This window comes from Scyliorhinus canicula, chromosome 9 (assembly GCF_902713615.1).
Source record: "Scyliorhinus canicula chromosome 9, sScyCan1.1, whole genome shotgun sequence".
Lineage (NCBI taxonomy): Eukaryota > Metazoa > Chordata > Chondrichthyes > Carcharhiniformes > Scyliorhinidae > Scyliorhinus > Scyliorhinus canicula.
In genome coordinates, this window is record NC_052154.1 from 73,948,484 (window position 1) to 73,971,952 (window position 23,469).

The 23,469-nt window shown below is 49.5% G+C and overlaps 1 protein-coding gene across 1 annotated transcript in view; it reads right to left on the reverse strand.

Moving 5' to 3' along the window:
- The window catches only part of LOC119971421 (adhesion G-protein coupled receptor G2-like), a 271,187-nt gene that overhangs the window by 199,015 nt on the left and 48,703 nt on the right, over positions 1 to 23,469 (reverse strand). Inside the window, exon 2 of the mRNA XM_038806912.1 lies at positions 15,965 to 16,109. Coding sequence (XP_038662840.1) covers positions 15,965 to 16,109 — 145 coding nt within the window. The remainder of the gene's footprint in view (positions 1 to 15,964; positions 16,110 to 23,469) is intronic.

Here is a 23,469-nt window from a genome sequence, read left to right on the forward strand (position 1 = left end):
GGCCATCATCGCGAAACTGCACCGGTACCAAGACTGGGATAAGATCCTGAAATAGGGAAGGCACACATGGTCCTGTAAGTGGGAAGGTCACTCGATCCATCTGTACCAGGACATTGGGGAAGAGCTGGCCAAGCGCTGGGCGGAATTCAACACAGCCAAGGCGGCCCCATACAAAAGCAAGTTGTGGTTTGGGATGATGTACCCCACCAAACTCTGGCTGACTTTCCAGGGTAAGGAGTACCACTTCACCGCACCGGCAGAAGCAGACAATTTTGTGTGCAAACACTGGCTGGGAAGGCAACAACACCAGCAGTGAACTCAAAATTTGGTTTCCTCTGCTAAAAAGAAGAGACTAATTGTGCAGGTTGGATCTGCCTCATCTTCGGTCTGAGTCTCAGGAAGGAGGGGCCGAGAGCGGTAGGGTACAGAATGGGGTGAGGAGGAGGAATGCTGGGGGGGAACGCAACAGTTGGGGGAAGGTGAAGATCGCTCCCGGAGCAGGGCACCACACTAGTAGGTAAGCTGGCACAGGGAAGCATGGTGAGGGGGTGGCGTGGCACAACTCCTGGCTGGGGTGTTCTTTGTGTTGCCAAATTCAGGATGGTTGGTGTAGTGTTCACAAAAACTACAAAATAGCTTGAACTTGCACAAAGCTATACATTTGTTAACATTACTTATTTGGATTCGACTCCTAAATACTACACAATTGATTATTAACATATAAATTACAACTAATCTTTATACTGTTATAAACGATGATCTGCTCTTACTCACACTACCTTTACTTCAGTCTGTCTCCAGCTAACTCCTGCAGTACTCTCTCCCACAAAGCTTAGCATCAATGCCTTATATACTTGTAACTGTAGGTCCCTCTAGTGGCTAATCTAGACTTTTATTAACCCTTGCAGTTCTTACATTTATGATAATTCCACACTGACGGAGAGGGAGTAACTGGCAGCAGGGAGGGGAGAAAACTCTGGAAGGGGGAATGTTGAGGGGAAAACAGGGGAGAGGCTGGGGGGGGAGGGGGGGGAGGGGGGGAGATGCCTCAAGGGCATGGGGGGCGGACAGGTCCAGAGGTAAAGTCATGGGTTTGGAGGGTGGGATAGAACGCTGGCTATGACACATAGCAAATGGCAACAATGGAAACAAGGGCACTACAAACAACCAACTTGGAGGGCCCCCAACAAAGGGAAACTCAAGAGTTCAGGGGCGGATCCACATGATTGACGTAACAATGGAGGCCATCTTGGTTGGTTCCTGGACAAAAGGAAACCCCAGAGTGCAGGGACACTAGAAATCTTAGATGGCCCCCAAACAAAGGGAAACCTTGGCGTGCAGGGGCGCATGCATGAGGCAAATATGAACATAGATCATAGAATTTATAGTGCAAAGGAGGCCATTCGGCCCATCGAGTATGCACCGACTCCTGGAAAGAGCACCCCACTTAAGCCTACAGCTCCACCCTATCCCCGTAACACTACCTAACCTTTTGGACACTGAGGGGAAATTTAACCTGGCCAATTCACTTAAACTGCACTTCTTTGGGTTGTGGGAAGAAATCACCCGGAGGAAACCCACACAAACACGGGGAGAATGTACAAACTCCACACAGTCACCTGAGGCCAGAATTGAACCCGTCCCTGCAAACCACTATGCCACAGTGCCGCCCTTAAACATAGTCTAACTGAAATATGAGCCCAGGATCAGCTAGAGTACACAGGCAGTGCTGCAGCTACTAACTGTAGTACACCAACTGTAAACAGTAAAGTTGCCGCAGTCCCAGATGACCATAGTGTGCTTTCCCCTTCGGGGGGGGCGGGGGGCTGCTGACTTTTGGTGATTTAACCTGAGCATCACCTCACATCAGGTAGGGGCAAGGTTGAGAAAGCAGGACCTTCATGAATAACCTCAGCTGGTACGGGAATTGAATCCAAGCAGTAGGCCTTGCTCTGCATCCGAACCAGCCCCTGTCCAGCCAACTGAGCAAAACCAGCCCCTGTCAGAATAGTCACCTGGAACATCAGGGCTAGGTGAAAAGATCCAGATTCTTCGCCCATTTGAAAAGTATGAGAGCCGACATAGCCTTCCTCCAGGAAACCAACCGGAGGGAGAAGGGCCAACTGTGGGTAAGAAAGAGCTGGGTGGGCAGATTTACCATTTGTGCTATGGGACGAGGGATAGGGGTAAGGCCATATTGCTCAATAAGAGGCCAGTATGTACAGTTACAGACAGTTACAGGCCAAGGGGGATGGTTCATCATGGTTAGTGGTGTCCTGGAAGGGGTACCAGTGGTCCTTGTAAACGTTCGCTCCCAACTGGGACAGCGCAAAATTCATGAAGAAAGCCATGGCGGAAATCCCCAACATAGACTCACAATGATTCACCAGGGGGGGACTTTAACTGCGTACAGGACCCATGGACTGACAGATCAAACCCCAAGTTGGGGAAATTATCAAACACGGCAAAGGAATTAAATGCTTTCATGCAACAGATGGGGGCAGTGGACCCATGGAGGTTCGCACACCCAGGGGAGAAGGAGTTCTTCGTAGTGGGGAAAGCAGTGCTTCCAGGGATAGTTGGAGTGGAGTACTCCGCAATCGTAATCTCCGACCACGCTCCATACCACATGGATGTGAAGTTGGAAACAGGCCAGGCACAACGTCCCCTCTGGAGGCTGGACATGGCCCTCCTGGCCATAAGACATTCTGCAAACCGATATGAGAGGCCATAGACGGGTACATTGCCAACAAGTAAAATGGAGTGGTCTCACTCTCCACGTTCTGGGAGGCACTGAAGACTGATCATGGGGGAAATTATTGTGTACAAGGCGTGCAAAGATAGGAAGGAGAGGGCGGCTTGACAACAGCTAGTTGACTCGATACTGGAGGTGGATTGGCGGTAACCCTCAACCCTGACTGTGGAACTCCTGGCAGATAGGAAGAAGCTACAGATGGACTTTGACCTGCTCTCCACTGGGAAAGCAGTGCACCAACTTCGCCAGACACGGGGACTGTTTGCAAACTGGAGACAAAGCCAGCCACCTGCTGGCTCACCAGCTGAGATAGCAGGTAGCCTTAAGGGAAATAGCTCAGGGTAAAGAAAGAAATGGCAGGCTAGTCACTGTAACTGGGAAGATCAAGAAAGTCTTCGCAAGTCTACCGAGGGTTATAAACCTCCGAGCCCCCAGAGGGGGACTTGAAGATGATGCAGTTCCTCGACAGACTTGACATACCAGTCATGGAGGAGGATAAGAGACGGGGCCTGGAAGCACCAGTAGAATGGTGGGAGGATTCATGGAGAGTATCAACTTCATGCAGGCGGGGAAGGCGCCGGGACCAGATGGAATCCCGGCGGACTTTACAAAACATTTGCCCCAGCATTGATGCACTTGCAGAAGATGTTCGCAGACTCTCTGGTAAGGGGCACCCTGCCATCAACACTTGGCACAAACCTCAATATTGCTGATACTCAAAATGGACAAAGACCTGACTAAGTATGAGTTTGCAGGCCCATCTCACCATTCAACGTAGACGAAAATATCCTGCGGGTGGCCCTGGCGAGGTGGCTGGAGAGCTATGTGCCAGAGGTTGTCATGGAGGACCAGATGGGCTTTGTCATGGGCAGGCAGGTAACTTTGAACATCAGGCGCCTGCTGAACAAGATAATGACCCCATCCGGGGAGAGAACACCAGAAGGTTAGGCGGGGTTATTGGGTTACGGGGATAGGATGGAACTGAGGGCTTAAGTGGGTCGGTGCAGACTCGATGAGCCGAATGGCCTCCTTCTGCATTGTATGTTCTATAAGTGATCATCTCCCTGGAGGCAGAAAAGGCCTTCGAAAGAGTTGAGTGGAAGTAACTCAGAGGTACCTGAATCGTTTGGGTTTGGGCTAAGGTTCACCTCCTGGGTGAAACGACTATACAACGCCCCTGATGCGAGCGTATGGACAAGCACCACCATCTCTAGATACCTCTGCTGCACAGAGGCACGAGGCAGGGTTGCCCGCTATCCCAGCTGTTTGCTCTGGAAATCTAGCCGCTGGTGATCGCCCTCAGACTGGCAAAGGGGTGGAGTGGTATCCAAAGGGGGGACAGGGAGCATAGAGTTCACGCCACACAAATGACCTGCTCCTCTGCATCTCGAATTTCCAGACCAGCATGTGAGGGATAATGAAACTCACGAAGGGAGTTTGGAGCCTTTTCAGATTAAAAAATTAACCTGGGCAAGAGCAGGATCTTCCCTGTAAACCCGCAGGACGGAGGGACGGAGCTGGGGGGTTGGGGGGAGGGACAGAGCTGAGGGAACTGCTGTCTATGCAAGCCCAGACCAAATTCTTCTATCTGGGGATCCAAATAGCCCACGTCTGGACACGGATCCACAAATGGAACCTGCGAGTCTGGTAGAGGAAGTCAAAAAGGACCTGCAGAGATGGGGCCCACTCCCACTGTCCTTCGCAGCGAGAATACAGACGATAAAAATGAAGATGCTGCCCAGGTTCCACTTCCTGTTCAGATCCCTCCCAATCTGCAGCCCTAAAGCCTTGCAGTTGACAAATTCATCATGCATTTTATGTGTGTATGAGGGAGGGGAGGGAAGGGGTTGCGGGGTGGGGGGGGGGGGGGGGGGGGGGGGGAGGGATGTAAGAGCCCGATGATCCAAAAGAAGGTCATTCAAAAGGAGAATAAAAATGGGAGGCCTGTCGCTCCCCAACCTACAATCCTACCACTGGGTGGCCACCACAGAAGCACAAAAAGAGCACGGCGCTTTGTTAAGGAACCGGGTGCAGAGTGGATGAAGTTGAAAGAGAGTTGCTGCATCGGGATGCCCCTCCATGCCCTAGCTACATCCTCTTTCCCTTCCCCCCTGACTAAATACGCGAGGAACCCAGAGGTAGGGGGCATGGTCTGGACGTAGTACCAAATAAGGCAACACTTCGCCCCAACCGAAGTGTCCACCATGGCCTCCATTTGCAAGAACCACAGGTTTACTCCCGTAATAATGAACACCACCTTCAAAAGGTGGAGACAGGATGAGGGGACTCTGATGGTTAGGGATTTGTACACGGACGAAAGAAACATGACCCTGGGAGAACTCACAGAGAGGTTCTAGTTACCAAGACGAATTGACCGGAGATCCATTCAGGTCAAAAACTACCTCTGCACATTCTCCCCATTTCTGCGTAGGTGCCACTTCCACAACCCAAAGATGTGCAGGCTAGGTGGATTGGCCACGCTTAATTGTCCCTTAATTGGAAAAAATAATTGAGTACTCTAAATTTATAAAAGAAAAGTTCCACCACAAGGAAACAATGACGTAGCTCCAGATGACACTTGTTCGTGGGAGAACTGCTTGTCGCGGGCAATCTAGGGAAGGGAAACTGCAGGCATCTACGGGCAACTGTTGGAGGAGATTAGGGCTAGATTAGAAAGAAATGGGAGGAGGAACTAGGCATAGAGATAGGGGGAGGATTCTGGATCGAAGCGCTGCACAGGGCGAACTTCAGATCTGCGTCCACAGGACTAAGCCTAATGCAGCTAAAGGTGGTGTACAGAGCACACCTAACCAGAACTCAAATGAGTGGGTTCTTTCTGGAGGTGGAGGACAAATGCGAATGGTGCCAAGGAGACCTGACCAATCACACCCACATATTTTGGGCGTGCCTCACACTTGTCGGGTACTGGACGATCTTCTTTGGGGCCAAGTCTAAGGTTGTGGGAGTCACAGTGGAGTCATGGCCCAAAATGGCGTTCTTCGGTCTATCAGATCGGCAAGAGCCCTTCATGGAGAGGGGGGCTGATACCCGAGCCTTTGCTTCCCTGATCGCCCACCGGAGAATCCTGCTCGGCTAGCGGTCAGCAGCACCACCCAAAGCCACATACTGCTGTCCAGCCTGGCCAATCACACAAACACCAAGCAGACAAATACCATTTGCACATATACCATGCCATTCACACAAATACCACTCACACAAATACCATCCACGTACATACCATTTGTATAAATATCGTTGAAACTAATACTAATCGCATAAATACCATCCGCACAAATAGTTACTCTGAAAGAGTGAGGGGAAAAAAGCACCTCTAGCTCCAGAGTAACGATTTTAAAAACCCAGAACTAGACTCGCACGGGTCACCCCCCTACCCACCCTTACACATGACCCCCACCAAGGGACCCACCACAACACCCCCATCACCTCCTCAACTGACTAACCCTCTCATTACCAGATCTCAACCTGACCTCCCACCTCCCGACACGACCCTCACCAGCAATGCAACCGCGCTTTGCTGCTCATGGGTTGGCTTCTCCTATCACAACGCCTAAATCGCATTCAGCGATCAGCTGGAGAATCCAGGTTTCCGACCAAATCAGGGGCGGCGCCGCTTTCGTGATGCTCCGCCCCCACCAAAGCCTGATGCCCGACCCCCAATGCTCCGACGGCATGGGTCACTTATGGTCTCACCCGTCGGGAACTCGGCTTGGCTGCTGCGGACCCAGTACAGCGCCGCCACAGTCGGGGGAGGACCGATCTGCGGGCAGGGGGGGCTTTATTAGGGGCACCGTGGGGGGTGGGCCGGGGCGCGTGAGTCGGCCAAAGGGGGGGAACTATTTTGTGAGCGATCTCCGCCATGTAGCATGGAGCAGGCCGCCACCGTGCACATGCGCGGCCAGGGACCCGGCAATTCTCCGGGGCGTATCGGCAGCTGGAGCCGGGTGCTCTACGCTGCCGGCATGCTAGCCCCCAGCAAAATGGGGAACCGGCGGCCGTTTTACGCCATTTGTTTTGCCGTAAAACGCCACCGTTCCTACACTGGCATGGGGACATAGCCCCAGAAACGGAGAATCCAGCCCCATGTCTTCCCCAGCCTGAGTGTGGAAGGTTAGTTGAGAAAGGGTCTTTCCAGTTACAGCTTTGGTAAGTCCATCGAAAGCGGCAATCCACCAGTGATTGCCACTCTGAGGAAGTTACAGGCCAGGAAGGAAAATCTCTGAAATGGGTTTGAAATTCAGAACATTGTGCAGGAACATCGTTATCAGAAAGACTCTCACACACCACCCAGTAGGTATATGGTGAATACTTGCCTGTACAATATTAGTTTTAATATTCTGGTTAATTTTGTACTTTTGGGGGATCTCCTCTGGTTTCTGGAACTGGCTCCTCCCAGGAGAAGATTGAAAACAGCGTCAGTAGCAGAGAATCAAACACTCTAGCACTGTAATTACTCTGGGAACACCAATACAACCACAGCCGAAGCATTGATAACCAATGGGAGGCAAAATGCATGATGATTCATGGAATATGAGTGGACAGGAGCAGCAGCTTCACTAGTTGGGCACATATAACTGCAGTTGTACTTGTCTATTTTGTTGAGTTTTTTTCAACTCCCGCTTTGAGTTTTCACAGAATTTACAGTGCAGAAGGAGGCCATTCGGCCCATTGAGTCTGCACCGGCTCTTGGAAAAAGCACCCTACCCAAGGTCAACATCTCCACCCTACCCCCATAACCCAGTAACCCCACCCAACACTAAGGGCAATTCTGGACACGAAGGGCAATTTATCATGGCCAATCCACCTAACCTGCACATCTTTGGACTGTGGGAGGAAACCGGAGCACCCGGAGGAAACCCACGCACACACGCGGAGGATGTGCAGACTCCGCACAGACAGTGACCCAAGCCGGAATCAAACCTGGGACCCTGGAACTGTGAAGCAATTGTGCTATCCACAATGCTACCATGCTGCCCAACTGTGGAATTGTGGGTCATTGTTTCCTCCAGGGACCTTTGTGTCATCTCTAAAATTTGGTTGTTCTAACCTTACACAGCTCGGTTCATTGTAGACTTAAATTTATTGTGTGTTTTCACTGGTATATAGTCAGCTGGAATATTGCCCATCAAATCTTCCAGTTCAGCTCTGATGATAACATTTTCCTGTGGAAGTAAGCGATTTACCTTCATCTTGTACACCTCATTTCACTGACGTGGTCTGCAACCATCTTGTGGTTTACTTGAATATTGTCTCCTTCTTTTTGGGGTCTTTTCTTTAATTGTCTCTGGGGTCTTTTGTTGCCAGTTCTCTGTTGGCACAATCAGGATTACCAATCCAAGCTTTAGACTTGCTCCAGATGAGATTAGAGGATGTTGTGTCCCATCTATGATCTTTTTGCCATTGCATTGGGTTGCCAGACTAATTCGCCCTCTCGGTACGAGTATCATCAGACAGCTTCCATCTTACTTTTGAGGGTTTCACCATATTGTTCCACTTCACACAGATCTGCGAAGGTAATTTATTTTGCATGATGAATGAGTGAGTATCTTACACTCTTGTTCACCTGATGGTTCTCCCTCTGCGATCATCATGTCACAGCCACAAATCTCCCATAGACTTGTCTGAATTGACCTGTTGTATTGTGTATAATTCGCCATCAGATTGTCTGTTGATTTCTCTCCCGTGGCCATCTGTATAGGTTAGTCTTGCTTATTTCTAACCAAATACTTGTGTCAAAATACTTCCGCATTAAAAACATTTATTTTCCTTGTGCTGGACAATCTGCCTCTTCCTGTACATGTTGTCTTCTATCGTATTTACATCCTGCTCTTTGTCTCCATTACTCCATCTCTTTAGCTTGGACCGTCTCTCAGCATAATGTATCTCTCAGTCTGCTCAGCCATACATATACTTGAGGTGGCTGGTTACACATGTCTCCAATTTGACACATTTTTTTCTTTCTTTAGCATCGGTTTCTCATCTTTCAGCAGATTTTTTCTCACTGACGGGTCACTCATGCCCAAGACCACTCCATCTTTAATCAGATCACCTTTTAGTTGTCCAAATTCACATGATTCTGCCAGCTGCATCACTGCCGTCATGTATTGTTCAACAGTATGGCAGTGTTAACAGTGTGGCCACTCTTATCAGTTCAGGCTGGTTCTTTAAGACTGTTGCAATCTCATAGTTGGCCATTGTAAGTGTAAACTCTGCCAGCTTTACCCTGCATAAGTTACATTTGCACCATGCAAGTGCCAGGCAATGGTCATCTCCGATAAGAGAGGATCTAACCACCGCTCCTTAACATTCAATGCCATTACCATCGCTGAATGCCCCACAATCAATATCCTGGGGGTTAGCATTGATCAGAAATGAACAGGACTAGCCAGATTAATACTGTGGCGACCAGGGCAGGTCAAAGGCTAGGAATCCTATGGTGAGTAACTCACCTCCTGACCCCCCAAAACCGGTCCACCATCTACAAGGCACAAGTGAGCACTGTAGTGAATACTCTCCACTTGTCTGGATGAGTGTAACTCCAACAACACTCAAGAAGCTCGACACCATTCAGGACAAAGCCGCCGCTTGATTATTCCTCATTCTACAAACATTCAAACTCTCCACCACCGACAAACAGTGGCAGCTGTGTGCACCATCTACAAGATGCACTGCAATAACTCACCAAGATTCCTTAGACAGTACCTTTCAAACCCACGACCACTACCATCTAGAAGGTCAAGAGAGCAGATACCTGGGAACCCCACAACCTGGATGTTCCCCTCCAAGTCACTCATCACCCTGGTTTGCAAATGCTGTACCTTCACTGTCGCTGGGGCAAGATCCTGGAATGCCCTCCCTAACAGCACAGTGGATGTACCTACACCTCAAGGACTGCAGTGGTTCAAGAAGGCAACTCATCACCAGCTTCTGAAGGGCAACTAGGGATGGACAATAAATATTGGTTTAACCAGTGATGCCAACATCATAAATGAATTTTATAAACTACAGCTGGAGTCTTTGCACAGAGATCAGCGAAACAGAAGACATTGTAACATTCTCAGTTTTAAACTTCCAGTAATATCTCAGGGAGGCAGGTGCTCCATCCGGTGGTCGGAGGTCAGAATTGCACTGACCTCAATCTGTTATATAAACCAATTCCCCAAAGGCTCGAATTCGGAGAAGACCAGTGCTTTCAGAGCCCACAACTGCAGCAGCGAAGGCTAATCTCAAACCTTTTCCTTACATTCCCATTGTTTTGATTCTTCCCATCCCCTTACTGTGTGTCTCTCTTTTGTGTTTCTGGGTGGGGGTTGGGACTGGGTTTTGGGGAATAGGTATACTGGTGGACCATAGAGCCAATTATTTCCTTTATACGTTCATCTTTTACTCTTGTTGCAAATAAAAATGTTTAAGGTTTTACTTATAAAGCTGAGCCGGGATTCTCCCTTCCGGCGATTAAGTCCCCACGCCACCAGGAAAACCGGCGCCAACGACTCTGGCGTCAACGGGCTCCCAAGGTGAGGAATTCTCACCTATCTAGGGGGCTAGGTGGACGCCGGAGGGGCTGGCGCCGCTCCAGCCGGCACCAAAGGGAAGGCGCGAGTTCACACATGCGGCAAAGGGCTGGCGTGACCTTGCGCATGCGCAGAACCGCCGCCATGATTCCGTGCATGTGCAGACCGGCCGGCGTATATTGCCGCATGCGCAGGGGGTTCTCTTCTCCGGCACCGGCCATGGCAGAGCCCTACAGGGGCTGGTGCGGAACGAAGACGTGCCTCCACGGAACAGGCCCACCAGCAGATTGGTCGGCCCTGATTGTGGGCCAGGCCACCGTGGGGCCCTCCCCTCGAGTTAGATCTCCCCGTGCCCCCCCGAGGACCGCCCCCACCAACGTACCTGCCAGGTCCCGCCGTGTCGGACCACGCGTACCCCACGCCAGCAGGACTGGCCAAAAATTGACTCCTGGGCTGGAACTGACTGTGCACTCGCTCAGGGTGTCGTGCTATTGGTATTTGTGTGAATGGTATTTGTGTGAATGGTATTTGCCAGATGCACTGCAGTATCCCACCAAGTTACCTTGACAGCACCTTCCAAACACACTGCCATCTAGAAGGACAAGAGCAGCAGATTTCTGGAAACCCCAACACCTGGTGGTTCCCCTCCAAGTCACTCACTATCCTGGCTTGGAAATATATCGCTGTTCCTTTACTGTTGCTGGGGCAACATCTTGGAACACCCTCCCTAACACCACAGTGGGTGTACCTACATCTCAAGGGCTACAGCAGCTCAAGAAGGCAACTCACCACCACCTTCTGAAGGGCAACTAGGGATGGGCAATAAATGATGGCCTAACCAGCAACGGCCACATCCCGTAAATGAATAAAAAAAACTGGGCGGGATTCTCCGACCCTGCGCTGGGTCCCCCCGCGATTCTCCGGCCAGGATGGGCCGAGCAGCCTCAAAAAAAAAAGATTCCCGCCGGCGTTGTTCTAACCTGCTCTGAGCCGGCGGGACCTTGGCATTGAAGGGTCGGGTGGCGGCCTGTGGGAGGGGGCGGGGGGGGGGGGGGGGGGGGGGGGGGGGCGCCTCGTAGCATAGTCATAGGAAATCTAGTTGTGTCAATCAAACTGGTTACCTTTCAAAACTCAAACACGCAGGAAGCCCCTTACCAACAGGTAAGGTCAACACCTTCTCCAAATTCGGAGGCAAACTAGATCTCCACAGCCCAGATCTGTGAGTGTTTGTGGATGAGTTCAGTGCTGGATCTGTCCTGAAACTCGCACCAAATGACAGTAAATAGGAAAATATCCAGCAGTAATCCCAAAACAATCTGCAGTGCAGTCCCACACAGCATAGACTGCACTCACAGCTCAAACAGCTGCCATCCGGGCCTTGTGCTGCATCATCATCACATCATCGGGATGAACTCACACACGAGAAAAGACTATGGTTCATATAAATGATTTAGAGATGAACGCAAGAGGTTGATCAGTAAGTTCACAGGTGATATGAAAATTTGTACTGTCTTCACCCTGTCTCCACTCTGACTGTCTTCACCTTGACTGTCTTCACCTGACTCTTCAACCTGACTGTCTTCACTCACTGTCGTCACTCTGACTGTTTCTGACTGTCCCTCATATCCAAGTCCCTTCCTCTCGATATTTCTAATTCTCTCTCACTTGCTCTCTCAGAACATTTGTGTGTTTAACTCAGATGATGGCGATTCTACCTAAACAAATTGCTTTGTCTCAGCCACAAAGGGACATTGTTTTCAGAAATGTAAATATCACTGGAATAGGAAACAAATCAGATCATAAGTTGGTAAAATTGACCATTTAGGATGAACAAGATTCCAGAAACCAACTGATCACCAGGTTCTTCAGTTCCAGGAGTATTAGAGTGGGTCAGAGGAGAATGGATAGGACAATCCTCTTAGAGGATTCTCCAGAGGAGAATAGAAAGGATAATCCTCTTAGTTATCAGCAGAATGAAGAATGATTGGAACAATAAACCTGCAACTGAATTCTAGATGTTCAACAGGTAAGAGTGAATATAATTTCCTGAGGGGGAATAGTTCAAAAATATTCTTTAATCCAATGAATGTAACTTTAGCAATTTTGATTAAACAACAATTAAAAATTTTAATTAAACAGCACAGCAAAACAATATACGAACACCATAAAACATCAAAGCAACAATTTAAATACAGCCTGCTGTAACCTGAGTACAAAGTGGACAATGCAAAGTTCAGTCATTTTGTGAAACATCCTCGAATTACGACTTGCTTCTTCCTGACAGCAAATTTACACCAAAATTGTTTCTTTTGTTTATAAATATACGGAAACATGCCCAATAGGGAAAATGACCAATAAGAAAAATGACCAATAGGAGACTGATACATTGAGCCTGTCACATGCAGGCATATTACAATTGAGCATCATGATCGCCAAGACTCCCCAACTAATCGTGTAAACTAATGGTACAAAATGTTCCATTCAGACAATGAGCTCAGCAACCTTTCACAATTGGGACTGCTTCTTCTCTCTGTCTCTCTGGCTGGATCCACTCCCAGTCACCCCCAGCTTTCTTTTTCTCCAGTCGTGTTAATGCAAACTCAGATGGACATTCACTGATTGACTTTTTCCTTCTGAAGATTTCTCATCGATCAAAGTTGGTGTTCTGTGTGACTAGAGCCTATTTTATCAGCATTAAAAACAATCGGTAAGTTTAAAACAAGTTAATATTTAAGAATTGTTATCTCCTGGTCATTGATGATCCAAGTCAGGTATAATAACCCTCACGAGACCCACAGGGATGACTGTGGTGAATTCATACTGTATGGTAATTCACACTGTATTGCATTGCATTGTATTATGGCCTTGTGGGCTCTGTGTGTGAGCCGTTGCGCGGCTCTGCCCATAGGGGGAGATGAGGAGCTTGTACAGGGCTCCACCCTTGGCTCCACCCATGGTTCCGCCCATGGCCCCTCCCACTACCGGACGTATAGAGTGCTGCAGCCGTGAGCCTGCCCTCGGTTCTTCTGATCGCAGGCAGGCTCAGTTGTAAGACTATTAAAACCACAGTTTATTTCCAATCGTGTCTCTAGTGAATTGATGGTCACATCAATTTAATAGTCTTAGAAAACTTGAAGAAAACTACTGTGGAATCAGTCCTCAAACCTGATCGACTAGAACTCGACCCGCAGGCTGCAGAGGCGAAGGAAATCTTCCGACACTGGCTTCGATGTTTCAAGGCCTACCTGGCTGAATCAAGCACATCCGACACTACAGAGGAGCAGAAACTCAGCCTAGTGCACGTACGGGTGAGCCATTGTATCTCTACGTAACTTAATTGTACCACCTCATATACGGAGGCACTGGCTATGCTCGACCGATTGTATGTGCAGCCGATTAACGAGGTCTACGCGCGGCACATTTTCAGGGCCCGCCACTAGTGCCCTGCAGAGTCGCTGGAAGACTTCCTGCGTGACTTAAAAGCCCTTGCTCAGGACAGCAATTCTCAGGCTGTAACGGCTTCCCAACACATGGAACTCGCTGTCCGTGATGTATACATTGCAGGGCTCAGGTCTAACTATGTGCGCCAGCGACTACTTGAAAAAGGGGCCCAGAACTTGGAGGACACTGTAGAGTTAGCAACGACTATGGAGGTCACGTTCCGCAGTCTGAACTCATTCCCCACGGACCAAGCGACCCCATCGTGTGCCCCCGACCAGCGACTACCCCAGGCCTGCGCCGCGTGGCCACCCACCCACTATGGAGCACCAGCATGCCAGTTTTGTGGCCAGTCCCAACACCCACGGCAGCAATGCCCGGCCCACAACGTGACCTGCAGCAGCTGCGGTCGCAAAGGACACTATGCCCGAGTCTGCCTGGCAAAATTGAAACTTTCTAACTCCACTGCAGTCCAGAGCACTCGCCTCCCAAACTCGCAGGCCAGCAGACCCCGTAATGCTGCAGCGCGTCTGCCGACTCCGCCGCCGCCCGACACGTGCAACTCATGGGGGCCGCCGTCTTGGCAATCCTCCCCCACGCGGCTGGCCATGTGCGAGTCCTGGGGGCCGCCATCTTGGATGCCATCTTCCTCGCTGCCCGCCACATACGACCCACGGGGGAGGCCATCTTGGACGCCATCTTCTTCATCACCCGCCACATGCGATCAACGGGGGCCGCCATCTTGGCCATCAACCAAACCTCACCTCGACGACTACGACCCCAGCAGACAGTCATCACAGGGCCACTCCAGCACTGCTGATCGAGCCGCCGACTACCCGCAACTCAACGCGGTCACGCTGGACCAGTCGCGTCCGAAGCACCTCCAGAGCTCGATGATGTCCGTTAAAATCAACGGGTACAGGACACCGTGCCTCTTCGACTCCGGGAGCACCGAGAGCTTCGTACATCCTGACCTGGGGCACTACCACGGGGGCTTCACTCCCATCCTGGTTGAGGACACCGGGCCCGGTTCCCCTCCGGAAGCACGTCCGGACACACAAAACAGACCCGCTAGTAGAGAGAGTGCTACTGCTTCATTCGAACCCCCAATACGCCTTTATTGAATACCCCGACGGCCGTCAGGACACCGTTTCCCTCCGGGACCTGGCGCCTGCAGGATCCACCACCACCACCACCGCCGAGGTACCCATCACACTACACCCCACCCAACCCCCCACACCCTGCGCCCCTGCGCCTATAGGTTCCCTGCCCATGCTCGGTGCCCCCGCGCCTATAGGTTTCCTGCGCTGCCCCGTCGCCCGTCGCACCGGTCAGGAATGAAGCTCAGGCCGAAACACCCCCGGAGTCCACCCTCATACCTACACCGATCGTCACCACCCAGCCACCCGAAGAGGCTGCAACCCCGGTGCTCAGCCGATCCCAAAGGACGACTCGGCCACCGGACCGGCTCAATTTGTAGACCCGCCACCCCCACCGGACTTGATTTTTTTACAGGGGGTAAATGTGATGAATTCATACTGTATTGTAATTCACACTGTATTGCATTGCATTGTATTATGTCCTTGTGGGCTCTGTATGTGAGCCGTTGCGCGGCTCTGCCCATAGGGGGAGATGAGGAGCTTGTACAGGGCTCCACCCTTGGCTCCGCCCATGGCTCCGCCCATGGCCCCACACACTACCGGAAATATAAAGTGCTGCAGCCGTGAGCCTACCCTCAGTTCTTCTGGTCGCAGGCAGGCTCAGTTGTAAGACTATTAAAACCACAGTTTACTTCCAATCGTGTCTCTAGTGAATTGATGGTCACATCAATGACCAAATTGATCTCTCCGTGGGAGACATAGAATATGAGCTCTCCCGCTGAGGGGCGGAAGCCAGCAACTGGGATTCCGGAAGCAGGTACTTAAAAACCGGCCGGGATCAGGACTGGCATGAATGGTAGTCCTGGCTGGGAATTCTGTGCTGCATTGCAGTCTTTACTTTTGTTTGCCTAAATAAACCTTCGTTGTTTAACCCTCTCGAGACTCCGGGCGATATATCAGGAAAAATCTCAGTCGGGTAACAGCTCCACACAGAATGTAGGTTTCGTAACTCTTATTTGAACCTGACGGTGGGGTCACAAAGCCCACAGAAAAACACAAATCAGAAATTTCTGAAGAGTGTCCTTATTGAACCATCACCTTTTAAACAATTTTCTCCACTTCAAGCTGTTAACACTTACCCGACTGAAATTCCCTCATTACAATCCTCCAGGATTCTGTTGGTAAGTAGCATTGCATAGCGAGCATCGTTTAGTTTTAATGCAGCGTTCCCTGTGAGTTGAATCAGTTTGTCTTTCTGATTTATACAATCAGACAATGGTGATTCTAATTGAACAGAGTTTAATAGATTAGGGACAATTAGCAATAGTTTCAGTATCATTATAATATTTTGAATAGATTTGGCAGAGTTATGTAAAGGTCAATAGCTGTACCAACAAAATGTTCACTATTCCAAGACTGGTTTGGTTCAATATTTTCTGTACCTTTCCGTGCAAATTGCAATGTTAAATAATTGCTAATATTAGAATTGGAGAGCAGTTGAACAGCTGCAAGTTTATTGTTGGTGTTGTGTGATTTTCTCTTCAAACCCACCCGATCCTCGTGGTATAAATCTTGACTCAGAACATGATTCTGGGTTATTGCAAAAGGTGGTTCGCCTCACACCACTTTGATCTGACTCCACATTGTAGCCACCTAAGATGGACACTGGGCTAACAAAATGGAGAACTGCTAAGACTGTAGGGAGAAAACAGTCTTAGCCAGGACAAGCAGTCTGCAAAGGCTAATTAGCATTCTGCACGTATCAAAACTAGTTTATGGCCAGGTGAAAGATCTCAACCAAAGGTGTAAATAGCAAAACGCTTTGCATAGTAATGAGGCAATCCAGATCTGGGCACACACAATAGCAACATTTGGGTTTGAATGGATACTTTGAGTGGACGCCCAGATGAAACGGCACCAGAAGTATCCATCACAAAAGACCCTAGAGACCGCCCCACCCATCGAGAAGAAACCCTCAGATTGGGGGATTTGTAAGATATCGATTGGGAAATGACCCAATCGATACATGGCAGGTAAAGGCCCGCCCCGAAAAGGCACAGACATTGGGGGACCTATAAAGGTAGACCCCGCACATGGTTCTGTCTGTTTTTGTGCTCCGGCTTGGACTGCTGCTTTGACTCCGGCCCAGATCTGCTGTTGTATCCTGACTCCGACTCCAGCCGTTGATCCTGTCTCCCATCACCAGCCGTTGAGCACCAGCCATCGTTCAGTAAGTGCCAAACGACGCTCGCTACGTGAACCCGGCATCGCTTATACATTATTCGACTATTAGCGAACAGAAGGTGCAGCCCAGGAAGGAACAAAGGCCTTGTCCCCTGACCTTGCTGGTTCCTACTTAGATAAGTACTTAGTCGTTTAATAGTAGAAATAAGTATTAGTCTTTAGCGTATGCATGCGTATTTATTATATTTGTATAATAAATATTAATCGTTTGAACTTACTAATCGGTGTATAGTTTTATTACTTTGAACCTGACCTTGAAATACTTGTGAGGTGTCTAAATACGGCACCTGGCGACTCCGAGCTGAAAATACACACACAGAGCTGTAGCAGTGTTAAGCACACGGCCTTTAAATGGAGGCGTGTTAATACACTCCAATAAACGCGTAATACACTCAAGTAAAACGTGCAACAACATTCATTGTGAATCCAGTGTGGTGTCCAATCAGGTTTACAAAGTGCTCCACTAAATGCTTGAACACTCTTTCCTGATTTAATTTAAATGTTTAGACTGAAGACGTTCGATTGTTTATCTCTAAACATTTGGTTTCTAGGTTTTGGGAGACAGCTTGCACTCTGGTGTCCAGGTTTGTGCAGAACTCTCTCCTCAGCAACACAGTTAAAATTCCAAAGTAAAAACAGGAAATTCTGAAAACATTTCCTCGGACAGGCAGCATCAATGGAAAGAAACGGTTAGCATTTGAGATTGAGGTCTCAGAACTTTCTACCAATGAACAAGGCACAGTGGGTGAAACAGTAACGATACAAGTGAAGGAGAACGAGAACTTCAGGATCTGAAAGTAAATCACTTGTGATCCTGACAGATGATCAGAATCACATTAAATTCTGAGCACTCATCCCGATGTTTGGTGAAAGCCATTACAAGGATATTGGGTGGGATTCTCCGTTGGCTTACACCAAAATCGGGAAACACGATTGGGCAGAGAATAGGTTCTGACGCAGAAACCGTGGCGGGTGTCGATTTGACGCCAAATCGCAACAGTCTGTCACTTTGGAAATGTAATCTGGAACCCATGTACAGTAAACAGCGTTTACATATCATTAGTGGGTCTGGCCCAGTATTCTCCCCGGGGGGAATAAGGGAGAATGGGCTAAGAGGCCAGCGTAACCCCTGACCACTCCCCCAACGGGTCTAGGACGTGTCCAGGCATGGACCGCCATTGATGTGGCCTTCAAGGCAGCCATCCTGCTGCGCACCCCAGTGAACCCCCACCTTGGCCTTGATTCCGCAGAGTGACACCAACCGTATGGCTGCTCCACCGTCCCATCCCACCTTCTGCCATACCCCACCTGGTTGCTACCTGCTAGTGGGACATCAGGCTGCCCACCTGGGGCAACGCCCATGGCAGCCTACAGGGGTGACGAACAGGTGCTGCAGAGCGTACTGCTGGCATAAGCAGTGCAAGTCAATGGTACCACTGGCATTAGGGGCGGGTACCGGGGCCAGAGGCCCCACGATGCCGGGCAACAATGGGACCAGGATGCCCGGGCAGTGGGTTCGCCGGCATTGCTGACATGCCCCTGGTCCAGGGGGTGATCGATGGGTTGCATGTCCCCCAATGAGTACCTCCAGATGATAGACTGCTTTACACAAACCAATAGGGATTCCACTTGATGAACGCACAGCTAACATCTGACCATCAGCTGCGCATCATGCACGTCTGCGCCCGATACCCGGGCAGTGTGTACTATTCCTTCATCCTGGCACACTCGACGATTCCTGACATGTTCAAGATGCCCCCACCGCCCAGCTGGGGGTTGGCACCTGGTTGATAGGGGTTATCTGCTGCGGCCGTGGCTAATGATACCTATCCGGAAGCCACAGACCGATGCAGAGACTCACTACAACAACGCCCATGCCGCTGCGAGGAGCGTGATCGAGTGGTGTTTCGGCCTCCTGAAGATGCGGTACAGGTGCCTTGAGTGCTCTGGAGGGGCCCTCCAATATGATGCTGAGAGGGTCGCACACATCATGGCGACCTGCTGCATCCCCACAAAGTAGCGCAGCAGTGGGGCGATGTTCTGGAAGAGGAGGATGAGGCCATTCTGCGATTGAGCTCTGGTACTCCGCATCGTTTAACAACGTCTGACTTTTGCCCATAGAAACACTTTCCACCATCCACATGGGTGATCCCGACATGCGAGCTGGCCATTCCATCGCATGGTGCCATTGAATCCCTGGGGTGATAGTGGTGCGCACGGTCGGGGGGGATAGGGTGGGGAGCACAGCCGCCCATTCCCCGCACCCCCTCTCTGGTCAGCTCAGATCAGCTCACCCCTCTCATCCATCTGACACAGCACCGAGACAATTTGTAACAGTGTGAACGGGTCTTTAATGTGACAACGTAAATACAGATTTTTGCCCTTACCCCATCACTAAACTGTGCCCTGCACCCGTGCCAACTTAACTGGTGTCCAACTTTCCAGCCTTACGGACCCTAATGCTATGTCATGGTGGATCCCCAGACAGGACAGCAGGAGTGGAGGCGGCCTGCTGTGATTCCCGTCCGATGACCTGGATCCCCGTTAGTGGCCGTCTTCTGGGGCGACCCGGCCTAAATGGGCCCGACTGCTGTTCGGGTGTCACAGGTGGCATGGTGGCGCCCTGTTCTGCCGGCTGCCCACCAAATTTGCCAGGATCGGGGGGGGGGGGGGGGGGGTCCAAGGTGCTGCTGTGCTCCATCTGATACCAGATGGACCTGCCCCATCACCAGCAGATCCTGCAAGATACAAGACAAGATGCATGATTTGATAGTGGCGGGGAGGGGAGGGCGGGGGGGGGGGGGGGGGGGGGGGGGGGGGCAGAGAGAGAGAGAGAGAGAGAGAGAGAAAGGGAAGAGGAGTGTGAAGTTGGTAGGGATGCAGGTGGTGTTGGTTGTGATGGTGAGAGTGGTGTAGGAGGGAAGTGCGTGGCTCACTGCGGGGGGGCTGTGGCTGGGGGCGGGGGACATCAGATGGACCCGCCCCATCACCAGCATGCCCTGCAAGACACAAGGCAAGATGCATGATTAGATCGCGGACCGGGGAGGGAGTGAGGTTGGTGGGGGTATTGGGGTGAGGGCGAGAGTGGTGTGCGAGGATGGTGTGGGGGTGAGAGTGAGGATGGTATGGGGTGGGGCTTACCACACGTGTCAACCACAAGGATCTCCAGCTCGGCGTCGGTGAATCTTGGTGCCACTCTCCTCACAGCCATCTTGTTGTCTGGGATGGTGTATGTTGGGAATGAAGTGTGGTAATGCAACTGCAGCTCGTCAGCCTCCTGAGTGTCAATCTCGGACCCCGCGAATCCGGCATCGTTTTTCATTGTAATCGATTGTGTTCCATGTGACGCCCGTGCTAGCCCCTTAACGGTCACTGAATCAGTCCAGGTGCTGCACCAGTTTTGCTGTCGTGGAGCTCCACTAATCGTGCGCCGGTGTCTCAGGAATGGGGAATCCCACTGTTTGTCTTTGTTACTTTTAGGATGAATACTTGATTTGTAGAAAAATCAAATATTAATCTGATTTGAAATTTGGGTTCAATTCTCCCGAATCCCACCCTATCATTGACCTTCCATTTGGTTCCAGCTTTATTTCTATAGAAAGCATCCAATCTGGCTGTATCATAGCCTGGTTTGGTAACTGTCCAGCCCAAAGATGCATGGCGTTTAAGGGTAAAGTAGTAGCATGGATAGAGGATTGGTTAATTAATAGAAAGCAAAAAGAGTAGGGATTAATGGGTGTTTCTCTAGTTGGCAATCCCCACTCTTTTTGCTTTCTATTAATTAACCGATGTCCCTCAGGGATCAGTGTTGGCTCACAATTGTTCACAATTTGTATCAATGATTTGGAGTTGGGGACCAAGGGCAATGTGTCCAAGTTTGCAGGCAGTACTAAGATGAGTGGTAAATCAAAAAGTGCAGAGGATACTGGAAGTCTGCAGAGAGATTTGGATAGTTTAAGTGAATGGGCTAGGATCTGGCAGATGGAATACAATGTTGACAAATGTGAGGTTAGCCATTTTGGTAGGAATAACAAAAGGGATTGTCATCTGAATGATAGAATATTAAAACATGCTTCTGTGCAGAAGGCCCTGGGTGTCCTGGTGCTTGATTCGCAAATAGGTTGGTTTACAGATGCAACAGATGATTAAGGCGGCAAATGGAGTTTTGTCCTTCATTGCTGGAGGGATGGAGTTTAAGACTGGGGAGGTTTGATCATAGATTCCAGCACCTTCCCTACTACTGAAGTTAAGCTCACTGGCCTATAATTACCCGCTTTCTACCTTCTTTTTTAAACAGTGGTGTCACATTTGCTATTTTCCAATCCGCCGGGACCACCCCAGAGTCTAGCGAATTTTGGTAAATTATCACGAGTGCATTTGCAATTTCCCTAGCTATCTCTTTTAGTACTCTGGGATACATTCCATCAGGGCCAGGAGTCTTGTCTAACTTTAGCCCCATTAGCTTGCCCATCACTACTTCCTTAGTGATAACAATCGTCTCAAGGTCCTCACCTGTCATAGCCTCATTTCCATCAGTCACTGGCATGTTTATTTGTGTCTTCTACCGTGAAGAACACGGTACCCAAAAAAACTGTTCAGTTCCTCAGCCATTTCCACAACTCCCATTATTACACCTCCCTTCTCACCTATCTTACTCTTCTCTATAGCTTTTTTTGGTAGCTTTCTGTTGCCCACTAAAGATTTCCCAATCCTCTAGTCTCCCACTAATATTTGCCACTTTGTATGCTTTTTCCTTCAATTTGATACTCTCCCTTATTTCCTTAGATATCCAGCACGGTAGCACAAGTGGATAGCACTGTGGCTTCACAGCGCCAGGGTCCCAGGTTCAATTCCCTGCTGGGTCACTGTCTGTGCGGAGTCTGCACGTTCTCCCCTTGTCTGCGTGGGTTTCCTCCGGGTGCTCCGGTTTCCTCCCACAGTCAAAAGACATGCAGGTTAGGTGGATTGACCATGATAAATTGCTCTTAGTGACCAAAAAGGGTAGGAGGGGTTATTGGGTTATGGGGATAGGGTAGAAGTGAGGGCTTAAGTGGGTCAGTGCAGACTCGATGGGCAGAATGGCCTCCTTCTGCACTGTATGTTCTATGTTCTATTTTCCCTCCTTCTCCCATCCTTCCTTTTTGTTGGTATAAACTTTTGCTGGGCATTGTGAAAAATCACTTGGAAGATTCTCCACTGTTCCTCAACTGTTTCACCATAAAGTCTTTGATCCCAGTCTACCTTAGCCAGCTCTTCTCTCATCCCATTGTAATCTCCTTTGTTTAAGCACAAAACACTAGTGTTTGATTTTACCTTCTCACCCTCCACCTGTATTTTAAATTCCACCATATTGTGATCACTCCTTCCGAGAGGATCCCTAACTATGAGATCATTAATCAATCCTGTCTCATTACACAGGACCAGATCTAGGATCGCTTGTTCTTTGTAGGTTCCATTACATACTGTTCTAGGAAACTATCGCGGATACATTCTATAAACTCCTCCTCAAGGCTGCCTTGACCGATCTGGTTAAACCAATCGACATGTAGATTAAAACCCCCCATGATAACTGCTGTACCATTTCTACATGCATCAGTTATTTCTTTGTTTATTGCCCGTCCCACTGTAATGTTATTATTTGGTGGCCTATAGACTACTCCAATCAGTGAATTTTTTGCCTTGCTATTCCTGATTTCCACCCAAAAGGATTCAATCTTATCCTCCATAGCAACGATGCCACCCCTCACTACTGCCCGGATGTCATCCTTAAATAACAGAGCTACACCACCTCCCTTTACCATCCACTCTGTCCCACCGAATAGTTTGATACCCTTGGATATTTAACTCCCAGTCATGACCATCCTTTAACAATGTTTCAGTAATGGCCATTAAATCATAGTCATTCACGATGATTTGCGCCATCAACTCATTTACCTTATTCCGAATACTTCGAGCATTCAGGTAAAGTACCCTTATGTTGGCTTTTATCCGTTTTGAATCTTAACACCTCTATCAGTAGTAACCTCTCCTAAGTTATTTTTCCTTTTAACTTTTCTCCTAATTTTCCTTATCATTGAACCCATATCTTCATGTAATAACCTGCTGCCTTCCTTTCCATTTATGTTTTTACTTCCCAATTTATTCCTTTTATTATTATTGGACCTATTCACTGAGCTCTCCTCAGTCACTGTACCCTGTACTGTGGCCCTTTTTGATTTTTGACTGTGACTTCTCTGCCTTACACTTTCCCCCTTACTGCTATTTGTTTGGCCCCGTTTTACTTCCCACCGACTTCCTGCATTGGTTCCCATCCCCACGTTAGTTTAAACCCTTCCCAACAGCACTAGCAAACACCGCCCCCCATAAGAAGCGACTGTAAGAGTCGTGAACATAGCCCAGT